The sequence below is a fragment of the Zootoca vivipara genome, chromosome 7 (genome assembly GCF_963506605.1).
Source record: "Zootoca vivipara chromosome 7, rZooViv1.1, whole genome shotgun sequence".
Taxonomy (NCBI): domain Eukaryota; kingdom Metazoa; phylum Chordata; class Lepidosauria; order Squamata; family Lacertidae; genus Zootoca; species Zootoca vivipara.
The window spans coordinates 50308935-50330891 of record NC_083282.1 but is presented as its reverse complement, the minus strand read 5'-3'; the positions used below and the strand labels follow the sequence as shown (position 1 = coordinate 50330891).

The following is a 21957-nucleotide window of genomic DNA, read 5'->3' as shown; positions in this document are numbered from 1 at the left end:
GAGCCCTCTTGCTTCCACTTGTTTTTGGTACTTACTCAAATGTCTTTCATGTCAATTGCAGTCTATAGTACTCATGTAGCAAGTGGGTTGTGTGGAAGACTTCCCTCTTGGGTTTGAGACCACTAGGAGCATGTCCAAGAAGCTCACATTGAAGACTTTTGTGTCAGATAAGTGTGAAAGCATGAGATGCAGGATGAGGGCTGCCCACTTTCATAGAGTTGATTTGCCAATCTATTAAGTTGTGTGTGTTTGGTGGATTTCTTAATATTGCAAATGTGAGTTTATGTTCCTCCCACAGGCAAAATGGTTGTGCCAGTCAAAGAGAAATTTACCTCCAAAGTTACTACCTTTGTTTTTTGAAAAACACCCATTAAACTATATATGGGGCAGCACAGGTGACCACTCAAAGAATTAGATGCAGGTAAGCAACCTGCCTCTTCCATGAGGTTATGGTTCATTCAGTGGAGAGAAACCACTATTTTTTTAATTACCTGCAAAAGCTGCAGATTATATACCATGGGCATTTAGGCTTCCCATAATACTTGCAATGTGTTAAAAATAAATAATTAAAACAATCTTACTACATAGACTGCATTGAAACTAAAGTGTTTCCAGTCCCTTAGTTAATGAACTTTCTTATTAAATATTATATAAAACGGAGCTTATCTTGACCAGCCATGCCTGTGCACAGTCTGCTTCCCTTTAACTGTACCTCCGATAAGCTCTCAATCTCCTCTATTAGCTCTTGTATTTCAGCTTCAAATGGCTTTATATTAATGTGAAGAAGGTGCCTTTACTGGACAAGATTACTGGAGCTACCCTCCATATTCCATCAATCGTTATAAAAAGACAGGTGTATTTCTCAGCTATAGACAGGGACTGAGCTTACCTATTTCTAATTCACTTATAGGAGTCAAATTAGGATTTTATATACAATGCAGTGACCTGCAGAAGGATAGGAATGGCCAGGTCGTCTTCATATAGCATTACAACAGATAGCCTGTAAAAGGCAATCCATGTATTGTTTGGTGGATTATCCCTTTACTGGGATGGAACTGATGTGAACGAATAGTTGGAGGGTTTTGGATATGATTTGCTGGGGTGGTTATAATCAACACCCTGGGGCTACTTCCAACATTTTTCTTTGCTGTACATCACTTTTTATTGTATATAATTTTTAGGTCACCTTGAAACCTTCATGGTATAAAGCAGGCACCCCCAAACTCGTCCCTCCAGACTACAACTTTGGGCTACAACTCCCATCATCCCTAGCTAACAGGACCAGTGGTCAGGGATGATGGGAATAGTAGTCCCAAAACAGCTGGAGGGCCGAGTTTGGGAATGCCTGGTATAAAGCCACAAATCAATCTCTATCTATCTGTCTATCTGTCTATCTGTCTATTTGTCTGTCTGTCTGTCTGTCTGTCTTTCTTTCTTTCTTTCTTTCTTTCTTTCTTTCTTTCTTTCTTTCTTTCTTTCTTTCTTTCTTTCTTTCTTTCTTTCATCTATCATCTCTCTCTCTCTCTCTCTCTCTCTCTCTCTCTCCATCCATGATTAGGGTCTTTCCAGATGGTTGTTTAACCATGAAATACTGATTAAATCAATCAAATCAATCAATCAATCACCCAGATCTTAGCACTATGTTGTTGTTTAGTCGTGTCCGACTCTTCGTGACCCCATGGACCAGAGCACGCCAGGCACTCCTGTCTTCCACTGCCTCCTGCAGTTTGGCCAGACTCATGTTGGTGGCTTTGAGAGCACTGTCCAGCCATCTCGTCCTCTGTCGTCCCCTTCTCCTAGTGCCCTCCATCTTTCCCAACATCAGGGTCTTTTCCAAGGATTCTTCTCTTCTCATGAGGTGGCCAAAGTATTGGAGCCTCAGCTTCACGATCTGTCCTTCCAGGGAGCACTCAGGGCTGATTTCCTTAAGAATGGATAGGTTTGATCTTCTTGCAGTCCATGGGACTCTCAAGAGTCTCCTCCAGCACCATAATTCAAAAGCATCAATTCTTCAGCGATTAGCTTTCTTTATGGTCCAGCTCTCACTTCCATACATCACTACTGTACTGGGCAAAACCAGCACTATAGCACTATACTTGCTCTAAAACAATGTTAAGTTGCATAAAAAAGGAGAAGAAGCCTTGCTGCAGAGGAATAACCTTGTCCTATTTCCCATGTTTGCAAGTTTACAAAAATGATTAGTACAGATGTGCATTCCTTTATGAGAGAGTGGGGAGCAGCACACAGCCTTCAAAGAACTCAAAAGAAAAGAAAAGAAAAGAAGAGAGAGAGATGGAGGAGGAGTCACAACCTCGGTGCAGTTCTGAGGGAAGAGGTTAGCACTGCTATCCCTTTTGAAAGTGTAGCGAGGAGCATAGCCTAGAAAGCCATTTTTAAAAAGGATTTTATTATTATTGATGGTGGTGGTGGTGCACAACTGTTCCCTCATTTCATGTGATACCCCAGGCATATCTAACCAGTGTCTCCGGCATGCAGCCACATTCTACGGAGCATTCAAAATTGCAGTTAGGTTTTCATGGGGAAAACAGCTTAATTTTGCTACAGTAAGCAATTACCACTTTTCACAGAAGTAAAACTATTTCACACCAAGTTTTATCTTCCGGAAATACATGTGGCACCGGATCCAGAAGTAACAACTTCACAATTTATATGCATCAATTGGAAAACACCATTGGGAAGCACCATGAAGCTATACAGGCTGCTTCTCTCTCGCTAGATATTTTCCAAAATCTGCACGTTCAGCTCTGTAGATGGCATGTCTTTCCACCCAAGCCTGATCTTCCATGTAGAGTAACGGCCTCTTGGGTAATGAATCCTCATGTCGAGTTCTCCTAACCTCTTGTGGACATGCAGATCTTGCCATATCTGGTTCAACTTCCAGATGATGATACCACCAGAGTATTAAAACACCATATGCCTTCACCATCTATTTTGCTGTTGCTGTCCTTTATCATTGCTGTCGGTGCAAAACTGCCAAAAGTCTTTCCCTCTGTTGAATATGAAGGCAGTACTCTGCATTATTTGCAATCTGCATTGCGCTACAACACACAAGGGGCTCATTGCTGCTCAGACATATAGCTTATCCTTGCCCATTTCCCCCACCCTGAGCCGTGTAGATAGACAATGGTCTGGAAGGACCACAGGGTTGATCCAAGTCTGATAATGGCTTTGGTCCTGATATTATTATTATTATTATTATTATTATTATTATTATTATTATTATTATGGCAGCACCATCGCATGCAGTCACTGCATCTGGCACAATTTTGCTAATGAGTGAAGATAACCTTGAGGGTAGTTTTTGAGTTTGGTTGACATGTAAAATATTTGGAAAGTGCGTGGAGGGGTGGGTTATGTGCACAAATGGGCTGGATCATGCTTAGGGTTACTGGTATGCTTCAGCATCAGGTTACATCAGGTTACCATGACCCCGCAAGCCAGAGTTCCTCTTACTGGAGGAACGGTTGATGCCTCATTTTCATGCACACAATTGATTTCATCGAATGGGCATGGCTCATCTGACCGTCCCTTAAGGACCATTATTCTTCTTCCATCAATGATACTCTGTGAGATGGGTGTGTCCCCTCCATGGCTCCGAAAGGCATTCTAATAAAAAGATAAATTTCCTCCTAGCGATCTTGGGCTTTGGGTGTTCCTTATTCTGGGAAGGGATTTAAAGCTGTCTGCCAGACCCGTGGGCTGTTAAAACAAGACAGTGCCACAATGCTGAGCTCAGGCCTGCAAATTCCCCCCCTCTTCCTCCTCCTCCTCCTCCTCCTGTTGCTCACAGCGATGGAGCTCGGCTGCTCTTTTACAGATGAGGACAAGAAGTTACTTGTGGACCTGCACAATCAGTATCGTGCTAAGGTTTCCCCTCCAGCCGCAGATATGCTGAAAATGGTAAGTGATTACGAGAGACATTGCATACCGGTATATCTTTGTAAATCAAGAAAATCTTTAATAATAATTTTTAAAAAGGGTAAGTGAGTTGTGGGCAGCCCTGGACTTTGCTGCAATGTGGGGGTTCAGAGACTTTCTGTCTTCTTGCTCAGAATATTTCTCTGGAAATAGCATCTGTTTGTTTGTTTGTTTGTTTGTTTAATAAAATGATGGTTTAGAGTTTCCCTTTCTTTTGTGAGTCTGCATCTAACTGGTGACTGAGACAAGTAAGTGCAAAGCTTTTCGGTTCTAACTGAAATGAGCACCTAGATTGATTTTCTGTGTAGATCTTCATGGTGTCCTTTTACATGCCAAATATTTGTTATAAGCACTGTGATCTATTTGTGTGTAAGGTGTTCTGTTAATTTCAGAAGTCTGTTTCCTTAATGAGTTTGAGCTTTGTATATACCTTAGCACTAAGCATTTCACTGGAGCTTTTCAAATTGAGGGATCACCTGCATTTTATCAGCTTCCTGTGATGAATCAGTACAAGTTAAAGAAGGCAGCTTGGACCCAGCTGCCAGAATTATGTGCCTGGTTATGATATCAAGCAGCTTGGTCATTTTGGGACAAGTTCCTTTTCCTCTGTTCCCTCCCACCCTTATTGTTTGTACTGAGAGTGCACAGCTACTTGGATCACAATTCTACTTGAGCATCATTTAGTCTTCTATACATACTGAAAGAAAAAAAGAAGATTAAAAAAATGATAAGGCTGCACATTTGTAACTCATTAGTTTCAGGGGACACAAAACAGACCTCTTCCCTTTTGTTTGTGCTACTGTTGCCGGAAACTTGGCACTCAAACATCAGTTGGGCATGGCTGATTACAAATGAATCTTCCTCCAGCCCAGCTGATGGTAGCACCATTACTAGTGAGACCTGGTGTATCATCTAGTTTCATCAGGAATCTATTGGATAGTGCCTGTGCCATCATTGTTGACAAGATCCACAACACCCTGACACCTACTTCTACCCATCTTTCCCCCCCCCCAAAAGTTTTGTTTTACATTTATTTATTCATTGCTGGGGTTATTGCTTCAGCTGCCCCTCCTACGATGGTGATTCAGGTTTGTTTAGGTTCAGGAAAGGGGTGGCAGAACTCACTGCCTACCTGCTTTGCAGTGAAAGCTGAAGGACCGGCACCTGCACGATGTTTGGATGGAGAATGCAATTTATTGGAGGTAGGCTGGCCTGGCTGGGATGTCGAGGGCCTGCTGATTGGACATTTTAAATCTGAGCCCCGCCTCTTTGAACGGGAAGCAGAGGGAGGAACAAGAAATCAGGCTATACTGAGGGAGGCCTGGGCAAGCACAAGTCAGGTGAGAGAAAAAGGGGTTTCCCCATCTTGTGCGGGGCAGGAGAAGTGAGTTTGGGAGTAAATGAATTGATTTTTTGGGGGGGGGGTATGCCAGTGGGAAATGGTGGTGGTGGTGGGTGATCCGGAGAATTAATGTTTGGGGCTAGAATTGCACCTCTGCCTTGTACTTTTTGTGGTCTTCAGTAAGTAGCGCATCTGCATGTAAGCCAGACCTCTTAAGAGTCAAAGTAGATGGAATATGGGATTTCCCGAATATTGACTCTTTTTGAGATTTATAAAGCAACTGTGGGGAGGAGAGGAGATAAGAGCCGCAGGGCTTGGGAGGCAGGTTAAACTTTGCTCCTATGCCTGTAATAGATGCCTAAATCTAAACTGTTTTCCTGCTGCTGGGAGTGGATATAGGCATGCCCTTCCGTGGTGCCTGTATTCCAGTTTTGACCCATTGGGATCTCCCACATCACATCTAGGATGGCTCGTGCAGTGGCTGGCCAAATGCGTCTGTGATGTTTTCAGAGAGCACATAACTGTATGCTGCTTCTGAACTTAGCTATCGCATTTAGCTAGCATAGCTAGCAAGTGATGCTTCCATGAGTGGAGCAGGTAGGAGAAGCTTTGGAGGAAACAAGGTGATGGGAATGGCTTAGCAAGGTGAGCAGGGGATGACTTTGAACAGCATCTCTTTTGGGCAGCAGCGGCTGCCCCCATTATGATTCAATTTTGTGTACAGATGACAAACCATTTTTTTCCCCAAATATAAAAATTAACCCAAAGTTAGTCTCCCATTCAATGTGAGTGATAAGTGACGGGATGACAAATGATCACCAGCCTTAATTGGAGTTATCACTTTTCTCAGCTTCTCTGTGATGAGATTAATCATACAACGGAAAGCAGGTCCTTAGATTCGTGTTGGCTAAGCAAGATCTGCAACGATCATGTTTATTTTATTTATGGCATTTGTACCCTGCCATTCAGCCAAAAAAAAAGTTCTCAGAGCTGCTTACGAAAATCAGTACTAAGACAGAGCTTGCCCTCGGGCTCACAATCTCTAGAAAGGCATGACACACAAGGAAAAAGGATTGAGGGGGAGGAGGGACAAGCAAGCTCCAGCACACACACTTAAACATACAGCCAACAAAAATACCTTCAAGAATAAACTGACCCTTAGTTACTTTGTTGTTGTTGTTGCTTGGTGGACCATATTTGCTTGGGGCAGATTCACACACAGGCTAAAATTTTACTGCACAGGTTTTTTTTTTCATATGGTGACTCATAGCTGAATATATGAACTGTCTCCTGTCATTGCTGAATACTCTACTCGAAGCCATGGCAGACACCAGCTGATGCTACAAACATACATGGGTGGATGCCTTCTTTTAAGCACGAGTGTATAGGTACAATATGAGTTAGAAGTTCAATAAATACTGTACTATTCAGAAAAACAAATTTTAGCTATGTGAAATATGCTGGCTTTATTCAGCATAAAAACCACTTTTAAAAGGACATTTTATGTGCATTGTATGTCTTGGGCATTTCTAGGCCGATACAGATGGATTTCATTTTATTTCCCTTTTATACCTCCACCATACCTGTATTAATCTTTGCATGGTTCTTGTACATATGCATTTCTTTCTGAAATATTGCAATTGTTTTCTTTAAAAATACTGAATTTTCTGAATTGTACAAGCGTAACCATACAAATTGTGTAGTTGCCTGTTGCAGGATGCTAATTATACTTTATTTTAAAAGTAATTAAAATATTATACACCACTTTTGTGTGGCTTTAGAAGAAAATAAAATACAATTCAAAGCATTAACAGAATTAAGCCAAACTTTTAAAACCAACATTAAAATAATGTCAAAACCCAGCCAGAATAAAAATGTTTTTACCCCCGTGCCAAAACAAAACTCACCAGGGATGGGGGCAGGTCTAACCTCCCTAGGGAAGCAGATCCACAACCAGGGTGCTGCCACCAAAAAGGCTCTGTCCTATGTTTTCACCAACCTTCTGGTGGTGGGTTTAGCTTTTCCCAAAAGAAGCCAGCAGATGAGCTCCACCAGGTGTCTGTGGTGAGTGACTGTAGGGGTGCAACTGAAACACAAAAAGAACAGCTCTGATTGAAGAGGATAACTAGTAAGAGTCTAAAACTTTTTAGAGGTTTTCTAACCTGGTGCTCTTCCAAGTGTTAAAGGACTACAACTCCCCAACCACTGGCCATGTTGTCTGGGGCTGATGGGAGCTAGAATCCAGCAACATCAGGAGGGTCTGAGATTACCCACCCCTGCTGTAAGAACCATTCATAGCCCTCTAATTAGGTATGTCCTTCTGCAGTTGGTGTGTGGGTTTGGGGTTCTCAGTAAGTGGATCACTAACAGTAATGGAGCATGGAATGTGGTGTGCTTTTTCCTTAAGTGATTTCCTGCAGCAGGTCATGGATTTATTTATTTTTAATGATAGCCCACTTTTCCTCCATTCTTGAGCTCAGATCAGCTAACAACAAGACATTTAAAATAATACCCTGTCAATAAACCAGACCCATAATCAGACAGCAATATATAATCAATCTCGACAGAATGATAGCTAGAAAAACATCTGTCTTCTAAAAATACCCACATTTAGCCAGCTGGTGGAATGCATATAAAGATGGGACCGGACAGATCTCAGCAAAGACATTTCAACGCATTGGTGCCATGACTGAAAAGACCCTGCTTCTTGTATCCACCCACCCCGTCTCAGTTGTGGCTTCTGATGTTGGCCAGAAAACACTGGAGGGAACGTGCAGAGAAAGGCAGCTCTGCAGTACCTAGGCCTTGTAAGCCATTTAAACCTTAAGGTAAGAACAAGTAGCTTTAAAACTGGAAGCAGCTGCAGATCAACAACTACCAGAACAATATGCTCCATCTGGCCTTCAGCAGGACGTTGTGAAAATGTGAAGAACTACTCGTCTGGATGGACCCTTTGGCTTTTTAGTGGAACAAAACCTGCCAATGTGTTTATCTTTTGTTTCACTTCTGGCCTGAAGAGTGGGAAAGACCTGCTGATGTTGTGAGGCTGCTTCCAAGCTGAAGGCTTTTGAGATTATCAGGTGTGTCTCAGGAGTCTCGTGTTTGATTATACTTGCAATTCAGATGGGAATGGCGCTGATGGCTGCTAGTCCAAAAAATGAACTGAGCGGGATCTGCTCAGGTGACATGGCAACCGTGGGGCTTAAACAATTTCAGTTATGTCAGCCCCTATGCTATACTTCCTAGATGTATCCTGCGTGGTAGTCCTAGTCCTAGTACTACTTCTGGAAATGCTCCTCTCTATTCAAAATGTGGATGCTAAAAGTTACCTCCATCTGCTTCAGGCTTCTCCCCATGCTTTCCACCCCCCGCTTTAACATCAGAACTTGCAGTCTGTTTCTTCTGTTCCCAATCTCCCCCCCCCTTCTCTGAAGTCACACTTTTCAATTTTGTTTGGATCAGCAGAACTGGTTGCCTTGGAAATTTTTATATATACATTAAGCTATGTCTGCCAAACTATATTCTAATGGAACAAGAAAACCAGCTGTTGGATATATGGAGTCTGGCTCTGGTTCACGAAAAGGGGAATAATAAACTCAAGCTGGACCTGCCATTTCAGCCCCTCCCAAAAATTATACAGAGGGCTGCCCCAGAGGGGGAGACATTAGTGTCCCGGGAGCTGACCGTCTGTTCTTCCAACCTTTCAAAGCTATTTTGATCAAGAAAACTGGGAACGATTGCACCACAGACCTAATAGTTTTAATGGTAACACCTTCTCCCCAGAAAACTCTGAGCTAGACCAGTGGTTCCCAATTAGCGAAGTACTGTGGACCCCTTGTTTTTCAAAAGTCAAGCCATGGACTCCCTACTTTTGAAAATGTTTTTGTTATGTGAATGGTGCCACAGACCTTCTGGGTAGATTATGTGGACCCCCAATTGGGAACCACTGAGCTAGGCTATTCTCTCCAAGGCCCCCAAATCTGACAGCCTTGTTTGCAAATGGCCAATTGGTGTTGCCTTCAGCATTCTGGTCTGGGCTTACTTTTTAGCAGTAACAGTAGGACCTTTCATTCCTTTCCGAAATTATATTTTTTCACCACCACAGATGGCGGCAGCGGACCTTCCCTCTTGACCCAGACGCCATGTTTATTAGCATAGAGTCCGGCAAATTGAAGGAATTGGAGACAACCTTGGTAGTTTGGAAGACCCTTCTCAAAATGAGCGGCCAGCCTCCCAAACCCCCAGCTTCCTCTGCCAGCACAGATCAAAACCCAAGTGTGAAGTCCACCTGACTTAACTGCCTCCTGCAACCTGCCAAAACTTTCTCCGGGATCAAAAGGGGAGGGGCGTCATAATATTGTTTAAGTGAAGGGATATGTTGTACTATAGGAGGAGAGTGCTTTCAGGTCCAGGGCAGTTGTAATAGCCATTGAAAGAACTGCATATTCTGTAATACTCTGTGCTACCATATTATAGCAGGCAGGAAGTGAGTGGTCTTGGAAAGGCTCATAGGTGCCAGGTGCTGCTACCAGCACTGCATTCTGGGTAACCTGCATTGTGGATGCAGCAGCCAAAACAAGAACATAAGGCAGGCATAGGCAAACTCCGACCCTCCAGATGTTTGGGACTACAATTCCCATCATCCCTAGCTAACAGGACCAGTGGTCAGGGATGATGGGAATTGTAGTCCCAAACATCTGGAGGGCCGGAGTTTGCCTATGCCTGACATAAGGCCATGGAGGTGGGGACTGTGGGCATAATTAAGGTAGTTGTTTTCTCCAAACCATGCCCACATATGACATCATCAGGTCTCATTCGAAGTCAAATCTATCCAGGTTTGCACTTTGAGAAATAACCTGTGAACCGAAATGCAGCTAGCCTTTGAAATTTGCACGTATCTGAATTTCACCAAACAGTTTTTTTAAAAATAAAAATGCATCTATTAGGGGAAAGTGTGTGTAAAAATGAATATATTGATGAAAATAGCACACAAGAATGCACGAGGTTAGGAAAAAATGCTTGCAAAAAGTGCACATTAGTTTTGTTTTTGTTTTAAAAAAAACCATATAAAAATCCATATATTAGGAGAAACCTGCACCCAAAATGCTGATTATTTTTTTATTTTAAAAATTCCCAATAGCTGCAAAATGTGGAGAACTGGATTTAAGATTGGGAAAATGAGAAATGGAGAGAACCACAATTGAGAGCGGCTTCCATCCTTGTAGCAGAATGAGGTGCAAATGAAGTGGCAAGTTCTAAAGCAGTCTTTGACAACCTGGTGCCCTCCAGATATTTTTGACTCTATCTCCCAACAGCCACAGCCAGCATGGTTCTGGTGGCTAAGCTTGATGAAAGCGCTAGTTCAGAACATCTGGAAGGCACCAGGTTGATGAATATGGTTCTGAGAATGGATTATGTCACTCCAGACTACAGGTGGACGAATCACTTTTTACAACAGATCTTTGCATAATCAACTCCCTGCAAATAGAAAACTAGGACATAAAGGAACTTGAACTTTTACCCTGACAGGCTACCTTTTTATTGGCAAAAAGTTTTTTTAAAAAAACTTCCACATGTTGATGCATTCAAAAACGGTATTTTCCATGAAGTGGTGTAGAGTTGCGACAGGAGAGTCCATTTTAGCAGCTGAGATTTCTACCATTCTGCTGTATTTATATGCAAAGTCTCCATGTATTCCTATGGGAGTTTGAAAATTCACATCTGCAATGCAGGACCGTGAAGATTCCTGTTCTGCTTCTGTATGCACTCCTTGGCATCCTCAAAAGTCATGCAACAAAAAGCTCCCCACAGAGGTGTGTCTGGCATCTTCATTACACATGTTTTGGCAAATGCTGAAAACACACCCCTTTATCCTGGCTTTTGACCCTTGAGATGCATATTTTTAGGACCCACCTTATTTCTGTGCTTTTAAGCTGTTTCAAGCTGTTTTCAATTATTATAACCTACCCTGGGACATTTGGGTGAAGGCCGGGCAATAAATTATAATAATAAAATAACAACAATAATGATCAATAAAAAGACTAGCTACCCTCAAAGTGACCTTCAAGAGAAGTTCGCCTTCACCTACTGCTGGATCCCACTTGGGCTGAATAAAGTTCCAGCTGTTTATTTAAAAACCGCAGGAGACTCCTTCTCTGAAATGCTTTGATTTACTGAGACCTTCCTTCTTAAAACTCCACCAAATATTACAATGGAGTAGCTATGGGGAACTTAAATCTTGCTTTGACATCAACCAAATGAAATATCAACATAGATAGCATTAAAATGTTGGTGTTGGCATCCATCAGTCTCGAGAGACAATGGAATGCACTTCTGGGGGTGAAGTCAAACCACTGAAAAACCATAGCAGCACTAGAGTGACTGCCTGAGGGTGCACAGGGAGGTCTAAAGGGAAAGCGAGAGCAATACGTTTGGCACCAGCTTGGCTGCAGGAGTTGCCGGAAGGAGGCATACAAGGCGCCATCCAACCGTCTTAGGGACTCTGCTCCAGATTTGTGCAGGGTTTACTCCTTAGTTTTCTTCTCCCGGAGATATCCCACAAGGCAGCAGAGGTTTAGGACCAGAGTTTTCCTTCTCCAAAATTCACATTGAGGTTGCTGCAATGCACTCTTATCTGGGGCTTCCCTTATACTTGATCCTGAAGCTGCAGTTAGTACGGGGCAGGGCAGTTGCTCACAGGAGTGCGACCTTTTCTGCATACGACGCCTCTGCTCAGAGATCTGCACCGCTTGCCCTTTTGCCAAATTGTCGGAATATTCTGCACAGTTCAAGCTGTTGCCCCTCCAAAAAGGATATTGTAGGACAGGGAAAGGTATAGATGAGGGCAGCCAAAGCGTTCCAGGGGCTGGAGCAGCTTCCAACAAGGAAAGGTTACAATTTTTGGCGCAATTTAGTTTAGAGAAAAGTGGGGACAACTTAGAGGTGTATGAATTCATGCACGGCTATTGTCTGCATGTCCTGTTTGTGGACTTTGCGGAACAATCTGTTTGGTCGTTTTGGGTAACAGGATGTTGGACTAGTAGGCCCTTGGTCTGACTCAGCAGGGCTCCCCCCCCTACCTTCCTCTACATGGACATAGTCATACAATTCCATTGTGCATTGTTCCTAGCTCTGTGCTGAGATTCCCACCCTTCAGTCTGCATTGTTTTGTGGAACTCCCCAATCCTGCCTGTCACATTGGAAAGCTGAGAGGAAACTCAGTGTGTGTGTTGAGTTCAACGAAACCTGCGGCCAGAACAGGGTGGGAAATTCACCATAGGGATGCTGGATTCCGTGTCAGGAATAGCTTCACGCTTGGAAGCAAAGTGGAACCATTTCTTCTCTCTCCTCCTGACCAAATAGATGACACACCATTCCTTGCGGCAAAGGGCTCGCTCCAAGATGTCTTAGAGGGGTGGGCCTCAGAATTTGTTAGTCAAGGCTGCCTGTTGCTTTTGCTCGACTGTTTTGGATGGCAGCGCTCAGAAGCACTGGCAGCTCCTTTGAAGAAGAAGAAAATATTGCCTCAGTTTTGTACTGTAATCTTCCCTAACTGCACTCTCTTGTACATAAACGCTCCCTGCTCTTCCTGCTTAGCAACTGCTGCTGCTAAAGTAGCCTGTGGACGCAGCTGGATAAGAAGGGACTGTCTATCGCGGCAGTAGAGGGATCTGTTGGCAAGCAGCTGTTGGTCTCTGTTAAGTAACGAGCTTTCCAGATGTTTGCATTGGCTCTGGCCAAGCACAGCTGTTAAACTGGGCATGACTTTATCCTCACAGTAGGGAGGAGTTCTGCATATTTACTGTACCTTCCTCTTAGCAGGGTTGTAAGGGAGAGAGGGGGCTTTGTACCTCAGCTCTGCTACTGGCGTCCGAGCCCATCCTGCACATTATGCCAAATGAAGTGGTAGGCTGTGAGAGTCCTGGATGGCAGCCCTCTCCCTGACGTACTGGATTATGACATCTGGGAAGCATTTTTTAAACGCCCCTCCACATAACATCCTCACGGAGGATTTCAGAAACAACTGCCCTGTGAGGAAGAGCAGCAAACAATCTGCTCAGGGCATGGGGAGTGGTGGAGTCAGCTGCCCACCGCAACAGGTCTACCTCTAGTGACAGGAGTGATAAGAAGCTGGCAGATTCCATCTGGTCACCAGACTATTTCTCTGGGGTCTGACAGGCCTGCCTTTTGAACTCCGAGAAGCCCCTTTTCATCCTAGCTGGCTGTTATAAGATCTTTTGTAACATTAAGAATGTTGTGCCTTAGTTTGCTTGGTTTTTCCTCTTCCCTCCTCACCCCCTTTTCCTTTTGAGTCATGAAGGCAGAGACGGTGTCATTTTTGTTGACACAAACCACTCTGGGAGCATTTCTGGCTGAAGAACAGGCTATAAATGCAGTTAATAAACAATAAGTAATTTTTTAAAACCAATTTTTTTGTAGTAAGCTAGGTCATCAGAGCGAGGACAGCACTAGTTCTGTTTTGCTGGTGTACTAGTTTATTGCAAACCAAGAGTTGGAGCCTTAAAAAAATGTAATCTCCAACTTGCAGTCTAGAGTGGCTGCCCCATAATTTTAGCTCTTCATCCTGCATAATGTTTAAAGCTCCCTGGCTTAAAAATGTTTTGCCACATCTAAAAGAAAAGAGCCAGCTGAACACCAATGTTTTGCTACTTTAAATTTATTTATTTAAATTTATTTATGTAAATGAATATACTGTAGAGTGTAATGTTGGGAAACATCTTGTGTTGTCTGTGGTTCAACCATTTCAGCAGAAAAGCAGGTTGAGTGATGCTGCAATATTTTCACTATTCGTGGATATTGCAGACGGATTTGCCTTGGACTGGTATTTGCAAAGGCACCTGAAGAGGTCCAGTGGTCTCCAAATAGCCAGAAATGATTGTGATTGTGCCTTACAGCTGCCTTGAACCACTCAGAGGTCTCTAAACAAGTGTGTATTGCTGCTGGATACCTTAGCTAATTAGGAAAGGTACATGTGAAAACCATTTATAGCTGAAGCTGGAAAAGCTGCCTGGAGGACTGACTCCCATTTTTCCTTCTGATGACAACAGCTCCCTCGCCTTGGGCTGAGCTCCAGGCCTTCCTATTGCTAGGCCGGCCAGGCACGCTGACCAAATTCCAGCGGGAAGCACTCCTGCGGTTGGCCTGTATGAGAAGCCGTTCTGCATGATGGTGACGTCCTGCTTTGTCCTAATTTCAGAGCTGGGATCCAGAGCTAGAAGCCTTTGCCAAGGACTACGCAACAAAATGCACCTGGGAACACAATGCGGCGCGCGGACGGCGAGGCGAGAACCTCTTTGCCATGTCTGGCGACCTGGATGTGAAGATGGCGGTGGATGAGTGGTACAACGAGTACGCCTTTTATAATATGACAACATTAACCTGCCAAGAAGGGCAGATGTGTGGTCACTATACACAGGTACCTGATTATATCAGTGGTTTTCAACCAGTGTGCCATAGCACCCCGGGGTGCCTTGAATGATGGTCAGGGGTCCCGCGGGCAACACTGGCCTCTGTCCCTCTTTCCTTCCCTCCCTCCTCTGATACCCTCTCAAGTCTCTGCCTCCCAAAAGCTTGCACAACTGTTTGTTGCAGCAGCTTGGCTACAAGCTCCCTAGGTGAATGGTGCCTCTGGCCCGGGCCAGGGGTGCTGGTTGCCAAGAGCTGAAGCAGCCTTGGAGTAAGAGAGCAAGTGGGCGAGGGAGCCCAGCCAGCCAGTCCACCTGCCCTCGCTGTTGGGAATGGACAGACAAGTCCCAGGCCCTTGTGGGGCAGTGTGAGGAGGCACCTCTCTTTGGGGTGGGGGTGGGGGCAGCTCAGAGATCAGGGGTGGCGGCAGCAGCATCTGCCCAGAGGACTCTCAAGGAGAGAAGGCTGAGGGAACATTCCACAAGGGAGGGTGTTCAAAAAAGGGTGAGGGGCTGCCAGCTCTGCCGGCAAGGGGTGACATAACTGGGTCCCTGAGCCCCGCAGGGGTGCCACAGAAAGAATGTAGTTGGCCAAGGGAGCCATGAGCTCGAAAAGGATGAAAACCTCTGGATTATGTCATCCTGGGAAGAGCTGAGGGTATTAGCCATGATGGCTGTGTTTTACCTCAGGATGTTGAAGTAAATGAAGTTGGCCTGGTCCAGCAGGCTCTTCTCGTGTACATCCCCATATCATTCCTAAAATGAACAGACTCTATAGTGATGGGGCTCTATTGTTTGGGTCCAAAAGGTGGAGGGTGTCTTGGCTTCAGTTTTAATTCATGGCTGAGATAGCATTAAAGATGTCACCCGCGAAGTCCCCTGGGCTGTGCTGCCATCAGGGGACCAGTGGCTTCAATACAAATGCTTAAAGACTAGGGTGGCAACATCGGTCCATTCTTTTTCTGACTGCAATAGCAAACAGAACTTGCTCTTCTTTACTGCTGTAGGTGGTCTGGGCAACTAGTGAGCGTGTGGGCTGTGGGACGGTGTTCTGCAAAACCCTGGAATCCCTGAATGACACCGACATGCATTTGGTAGTCTGCAACTATGAGCCACCGTAAGTTTCATTTTGTTGGGGCGGAGGGTTTTTTCCTGAGTGTTTTTTTTGCCTGGCTGGAATGTGTGCTTTGAACCATGTTGATTCTTCCTGCTTGTGCAGTTGCTGCCATTTATTTTCAGCTGTTTTTGATGTTTTATTTTACACTAGCTGGCCCGGCCATGCGTTGCTGTGGCTCATCCGTGTGATTCCCCCCACCCTGTGCCGATCCATGACGTATCCCGCCTCCTCCTCCCCCACGCCCCGGCTTATCCCTGTGACCCCCAGCCTGTCCTGACCCATGATGTATCAAGCCCCCTCTTCCCCCCCACCCCCGGCTCATCCCTGTGACTGGTCCCACCATGTCCTGACCTATCCCGTCCCCTCCTCCCTCTTCCCCCCAACCCCCACCCAGGCGAGTCAGTACCTCCATTCGGCCTAGTCTGTAAAGGCTTTGGTCTAGTATGTAAACGGGAGCCGAGGTGCTGTTGAGAGGGAAGGTTTTATAGGTGCAGTACTAGTGTAGCCACCGCTAGAGGGCGCTGGTTTGCAACCTGGTTCTTTTCCCAGCATGCCTTTTCGTCAGAGTGGTGTGTTTCGAAACACGGGGTTTTGGGTTTTTTACCTAGCACAGGTGTGACATCTGTCTTTGAAAACGGTACGGGGTCACTCTCATATTTGCATGTGGCATTGTGTCAAAATTTGAATGGTTTTGGTGAAAAGTGGATACTAACGGACATGGCCAGTTTACATTTTTATATATATAGATTGCTGTGAGCCGCCCTGAGCTCTTCTGGTGGGTGGTAATGCATAGTACCAAATTTCCCAAAACTATGGCAGTGGCAAGAGGGTGCCCCCCTTGGTCTTAGCAGATAGGGAGGTCTGTTATGGGAGAAGGCATTTCACCAAGTGTCCAGCTCCTAAGCTATGTAGGGTTTTAAATATCACTACAAGCACTATGGGTGGGGGGAGAAATTCAATCCAGTTTGCATTGACAAGTGAATCTCCCAAACCCAAACCCAGATGCCTTTTGCAATTTGCAGTTCTCCTAATTTTGCAATGCAGTTTACAGCCAAGTAATGAACGTACTGAGGTTAAGTGTACATAGAAATGCATATTTTAATGAAAATAGCATATTATAGAAGGGAAAGTTGGTTTACAAAAAATGTGTACATTAAGCAAATTTAATAATGTGTACATTAGGAGAAATGCTCATGAAGACTTGTTTTTTTGCTGGGGGGGGGGGAAATCACAAACTGATATGGAAGTGCGAAGGACTGATGAAGAGGAAAATGAGAAACTGAGAAAAACTGAAACTGACAGATTCATCTGTTCCACCCTCCACCCAAAGCACAGTAGCCTATTGACAGCCAGTACTACTCCTTCAGAACTGTTGCATTATGTTCTTGGCAGCTTGGCTGCAGAGTTTTGCTGTTCTCTCATCATTTGGGGGTGGGGTGTCATAGTATTGTGAACAAGGAATTATAGCAAGGATAGTCCAAGTAGAGCCTTCCAGATATTCCACTCCCATCAAGACCAGGCAGCATGGCAAGAGATTATGAGGACTGCTGGCCATCAGTATCTGGGGTAGGTAAAGGGACACCATAATAGCAATAGTTACAGATCAAGGCAGCGAACAGTTACTTGGATTTCATTGTATGTGTACTTCGGGCAGGAGTTAACAGGTGCTGTAAATATACAAGATAATGAAGATCCACTTCAGGAATCAACCTTAGTTAAACTGCAGTTACTCTTGGCATCAGGTTTTTGTATTAATTCCAGGACTTACAGAGCTGCGAGTTTCTGAAAATGGGGTCAAATTGGTCAGTATGTTCCCGATGATCTTTGTCCTCTCTCTGCCTTCCTTTACTTCATTTTAAAATGGCAACTTCCAAACATCATCATAAGGGCTACTGGCTCTAGAATCCAGGACAAAAAAGCCACAAACAGGCACCAAATAAAAAAATTCCTTCAGTAGCACCTTAAAGACTAAGTTTATATTTTGGTATGAGCTTTCGTGTGCATGCACACTTCTTCAGATGTGTATCTGAAGAAGTGTGCATGCACACGAAAGCTCATACCAAAATATAAACTTAGTTGGTCTTTAAGGTGCTACTGAAGGAATTTTTTTATTTTGCTTCGACTCAGACCAACACGGCTACCTACCTGTAACTAGGCACCAAATAGTTGATGCTTTTTGGCAGTCCCTCAAAGCATCCTCTTTAGCTGAGCTGGCCACCTTCCATCTTCCGAGTGATGAGCTGGAGAGATGAACTCAACGGTGATCATAGTGTGTTCTTAGGTGCAGCTGTCAATGTGGGGGGAGCAACAAAAAATTTAATGAAATTCTTATTTCTATTGTGTCAACGCTCTCCTTCCTTAGGGAAATGCCCAGTCCTTTTTTGAGTAACGCCTGGGTCTTTTCACTTCCAGGGGGAACGTAAAGGGACGCAAACCGTACAAGGAAGGGGCTCCATGTTCCATGTGCCCAGATGGCTATTCCTGTAAGGACTCTCTCTGTGGTAAGCGAGTGGAACTAGAGGAGCCAGCAGATAAGGCAGAGAGCTCCTTATCTGCACCCCAAATTAATGCCGCTCAGGATTACCGTGAAATAAATTTCCACTGGCTGACAGTTGCAGATTATCCAGCCGCCCAGGAGTGTAGTGATTTCCTTGGCTGCCTTCACCCAATGATTATCCTTGTCAAAGCTGTTCTCCAACAGGAGAAGTAAATTCCTTCTTCCCTCTTGTTTTGCTGCTTTGCCAAGGATGGGCAAAAATGCTTGGAGGAACAGTTTCCCTTTCAGCTGCAAACACCTGTCTCCTGCCTTCAGTGCACCACCATTATACACAAGGACCTGCCAGCATTAATCCCCTTCTTCTCCCAGGGTGATGGCAGTGTGTTTAAAACATGCTAGCTTCTCTTTTCCTTACCATAGCACCAGGAAGTGGCACTTTGGCTTATATGAATTCATGCAGCACACACACACCTTGAGCCTAAGCTAGAGGTCTTAGCCTTTATTGGTCCCCAGATGGATGGTTATGCCACTCCATGCAAATACAGGCAATGTACACACTACACCTTTAAAGCACATTTGGAACAGATTTCCCCCCTCAAAGAATTCTGGGCATTGTAGTTTATGAATTGACCATTGGCTGCCCCCTAATGCTGCTCCATCTGAAACAGACCTCCTCACCCTAATAGTAGGGATGGCACTGCAAGCCATGACATTCCTTTCATACATTCTGTCTCCACTTGGGGTGTCTTATGTCTTGAGTGCTATGCTATGTATGCCATTTCACTGAGTTCTGCCCAAGATGCTTTTGCACCTTTGGGAGATAATTCAAATCACATTCCAGTCCAAGTTATGAAGAAACGGGTGGCAATGTGCTGCCCTTTGATGGCATCTAGAATCTGCTACCTGTGACCCTGGCCACACTTGGTTTCAAAGTAGGGCTCACCTTCTGTGCAAAAGTGAAATATCAGCCTTCCGTTCTCACTGGTTTTCTGGGAGGAGGGTATGGCTTTGTGCATCTGTTTGCTGATTGCTCTGCTGGTCTCTCTTTCCCCCCACCAGAATCTGATGTCGACATGGGAGACGCCACCGCATCTCCTAAGCTGGAGCCAACAGGTGTCTTGACTGCAAGCCCAGCTCTGGAAACCACACCAGATTCAGCACCTGATACGCCAGACAGTCCCCAAACAGGAGCAGAATCTGACTCTCCAACAGCTGAAGGGCCAACCTCTTCGCTAGAGCTAACTTCAGACTTGTCAAACTCAGATGCAACTGTTTCCTCTTTGGTGACAATGGGAGTTACAACTCTTCGTCCTGCCTCCCCAGAATCAAGAACTGAAAAAGCCACTTCCTCAGGATTCCCTTCGTCTGGTGGCTTAGCCACACCTGAAGCCACCATTAAAAAACCTGAGCCACCTTCAACTCTCCCCACACCAGTGCAATCTACCCGAAAGGTACCCTTGGTCCCTAAACCTGCATCCACCCCTAAACCTCCATCGACAGCTAAACCTCCCTCCATGCCCAAACCCCTTTCAGCCCATAAGCATCCCTTCTTCTCCAAGCTACCCGTCCCAAAGAAGCCTCCCGTCTCAAAAACACCTGCACGCCATCGCTTGGCAGCTTACTCCAAAGCAATAAACAAGCACAGCAATGCTGCTCAGGCCTCTGCAGATAAGGTACCTGTTCACAACACTGCAGGTAAGGCAGCTTCAATCTCTGTCTGCCTGCCTTGCCTTGGGTGCAAACAGATTAGCCACCCTGAAGAAATAAAGACTGCGCTTAAAGAGCTGACTTCCAGGTACCCCTATGCTCCGTGCTTCCCCCCGCTTCCCCGGCGGCAGAGGCATAGCAATTGGGGCAATGCACTTAGGAAGGCCGGGCCTTATTGGCTCAACAGTTTATAGCAGTATTTGATCCAACATATTTATAGGTGTGCATGCATGCCTATGTCTGTTCATGAGCATGCCTGCCCATTTCCCTTTCTGCCCTTTTAGTGAGTTTGCCAGTCTGCTGGGAATAGCACTGTAGCATGGCCAGTGGCTGAAAATTCTGTAGATGGTGGTGCAAATCTTGCCCAAGCAATAATGCTCTTGGGAGGTTGCAGTTTATTTCCACAACCCCCTGTTTTCACCCTTTCAGGAATGTGGAGCACGTCTGATTTCTTTCCCTACTTTCCCTCTCTTTAAGCTTTGCTAGGGTCAAGCATGGCATACTGTCATGAAACCTCATTCCACTCAATGACTCGCCTGTGATCATCCTCCCTCTTGTCTGTGCTCTGTGCACCACAAATGGGGGCCCTATTTATTTGCAGGACTGTGCCTGGAAGTCATTCCCAGGCTTCCTATTCTGCTTGTGAATTGGTGACAAGGTGTCTGCATTCTCCACTGTCAACCCATTCTTTACCCCAAAATGCTGATAAAAACCTGGATCTTGAAAACCCGGATAATGTAAAAACAACAACAACCAAACCACACCTGTATCTTGAAAGCTGACAAATTGTGCAAGATAAGCAAAGGCCTGCAAAGTTACTGAATTCCTTTAGACGATCCCAAAACATGAAATTGTGCTCCCTTGGTACAGACTCTGGAGCTTAGTGGCTCGGAATACAAACAGTTGTGTTGGTCAAAGAATTGGTTGTGCCCACCTGAAATGTCAAGCAAACTGAAATGGCTTGTTTGTAAGGATGATGGAGAGAAAACGAATGACTGACTAGGGAGAGTGATGTGAGTCTCTATAGAAACTCAGTGCACAAGAGCTACATTAAGCAATCAATAAATGAAGTGCATGTGGACCAAATATTTGCATGTGAAAGCGAAGCGAGTGCCTCTGTGAGTGTTTGCTTTTGTAGTTCTTCAACTCTGTTCATTACAGTATATCTTTCTTCCATTGGAACTCTGCAAACCACAGTATTTTGATCAGGCAGCATTATTAAGGCTCATTCGCCTCTTCTGTGCCATATGGGTATCTAAAGCTTTAGCCCCCTCTTTCCACCATTGTCTCCACTGCTTCTACCACCTGACAGGGACATAGGAAACTATAAACCAAATCAGCTTATTGGTCCATCTAGCTCAGTATCGTTTACACTGACTGGCATCGGCTCTCCAGAGCTCCAGATTTTGGGGGGCATTCCCAGCACTACCTGGAGATGTGCTGGGATTGAATTTGGGGCCTCCTGTGTGCAAACCAGGTGCTCTACCACTGAGCTATGGCCCTTGCACTTCAGAGGACTTCATCATAAACTTTATTGCACTAGCCAAAGGCCATGGCATCATTCACAAAGGGAACAAATAGAAAAGCAACAATAACCACAAAAACCATAAAAACATCAGGCACTGCAGATACAATAAACCACCATCATGTCTCCTAAGAATTATTTGTTGCATACGATAGAATAGCAAGGGGCTCTCAGGTAGAATGTGCCAGCTTAAATGTCTGAATCACCTTTGCAATTGGCCGCTATTTTATCTAGTTCTTTTCTACTTCAGAGGACTTGTTTGACTAGGCCTGCTTGCATATCAGAGATATGTATTAGACTGGACCCCCCACGATAGCTGCATTTTGAGTTTTGCACATGTGTCTTGGTAGCGTGCTGCATTCATTCCTGTTTCTGTTGCATGGAACCAGGGCAGGTTCCTCTTCT

General features: G+C 44.8%; 1 protein-coding gene across 1 annotated transcript; it reads left to right on the top strand.

Moving 5' to 3' along the window:
- Positions 1-1413: 1413 nt before the first annotated feature.
- On the top strand, positions 1414-20774 carry PI16 (peptidase inhibitor 16). The gene is made up of 5 exons (XM_035123173.2): positions 1414-3921; positions 14499-14717; positions 15714-15823; positions 18236-18324; positions 19380-20774. Exons 1-5 carry the CDS (start codon positions 3745-3747, stop codon positions 20219-20221), a joined length of 1437 nt encoding a protein of 478 aa, XP_034979064.1. The 5' UTR covers positions 1414-3744; the 3' UTR covers positions 20222-20774.
- The last annotated feature ends 1183 nt before the right edge of the window (positions 20775-21957 follow it).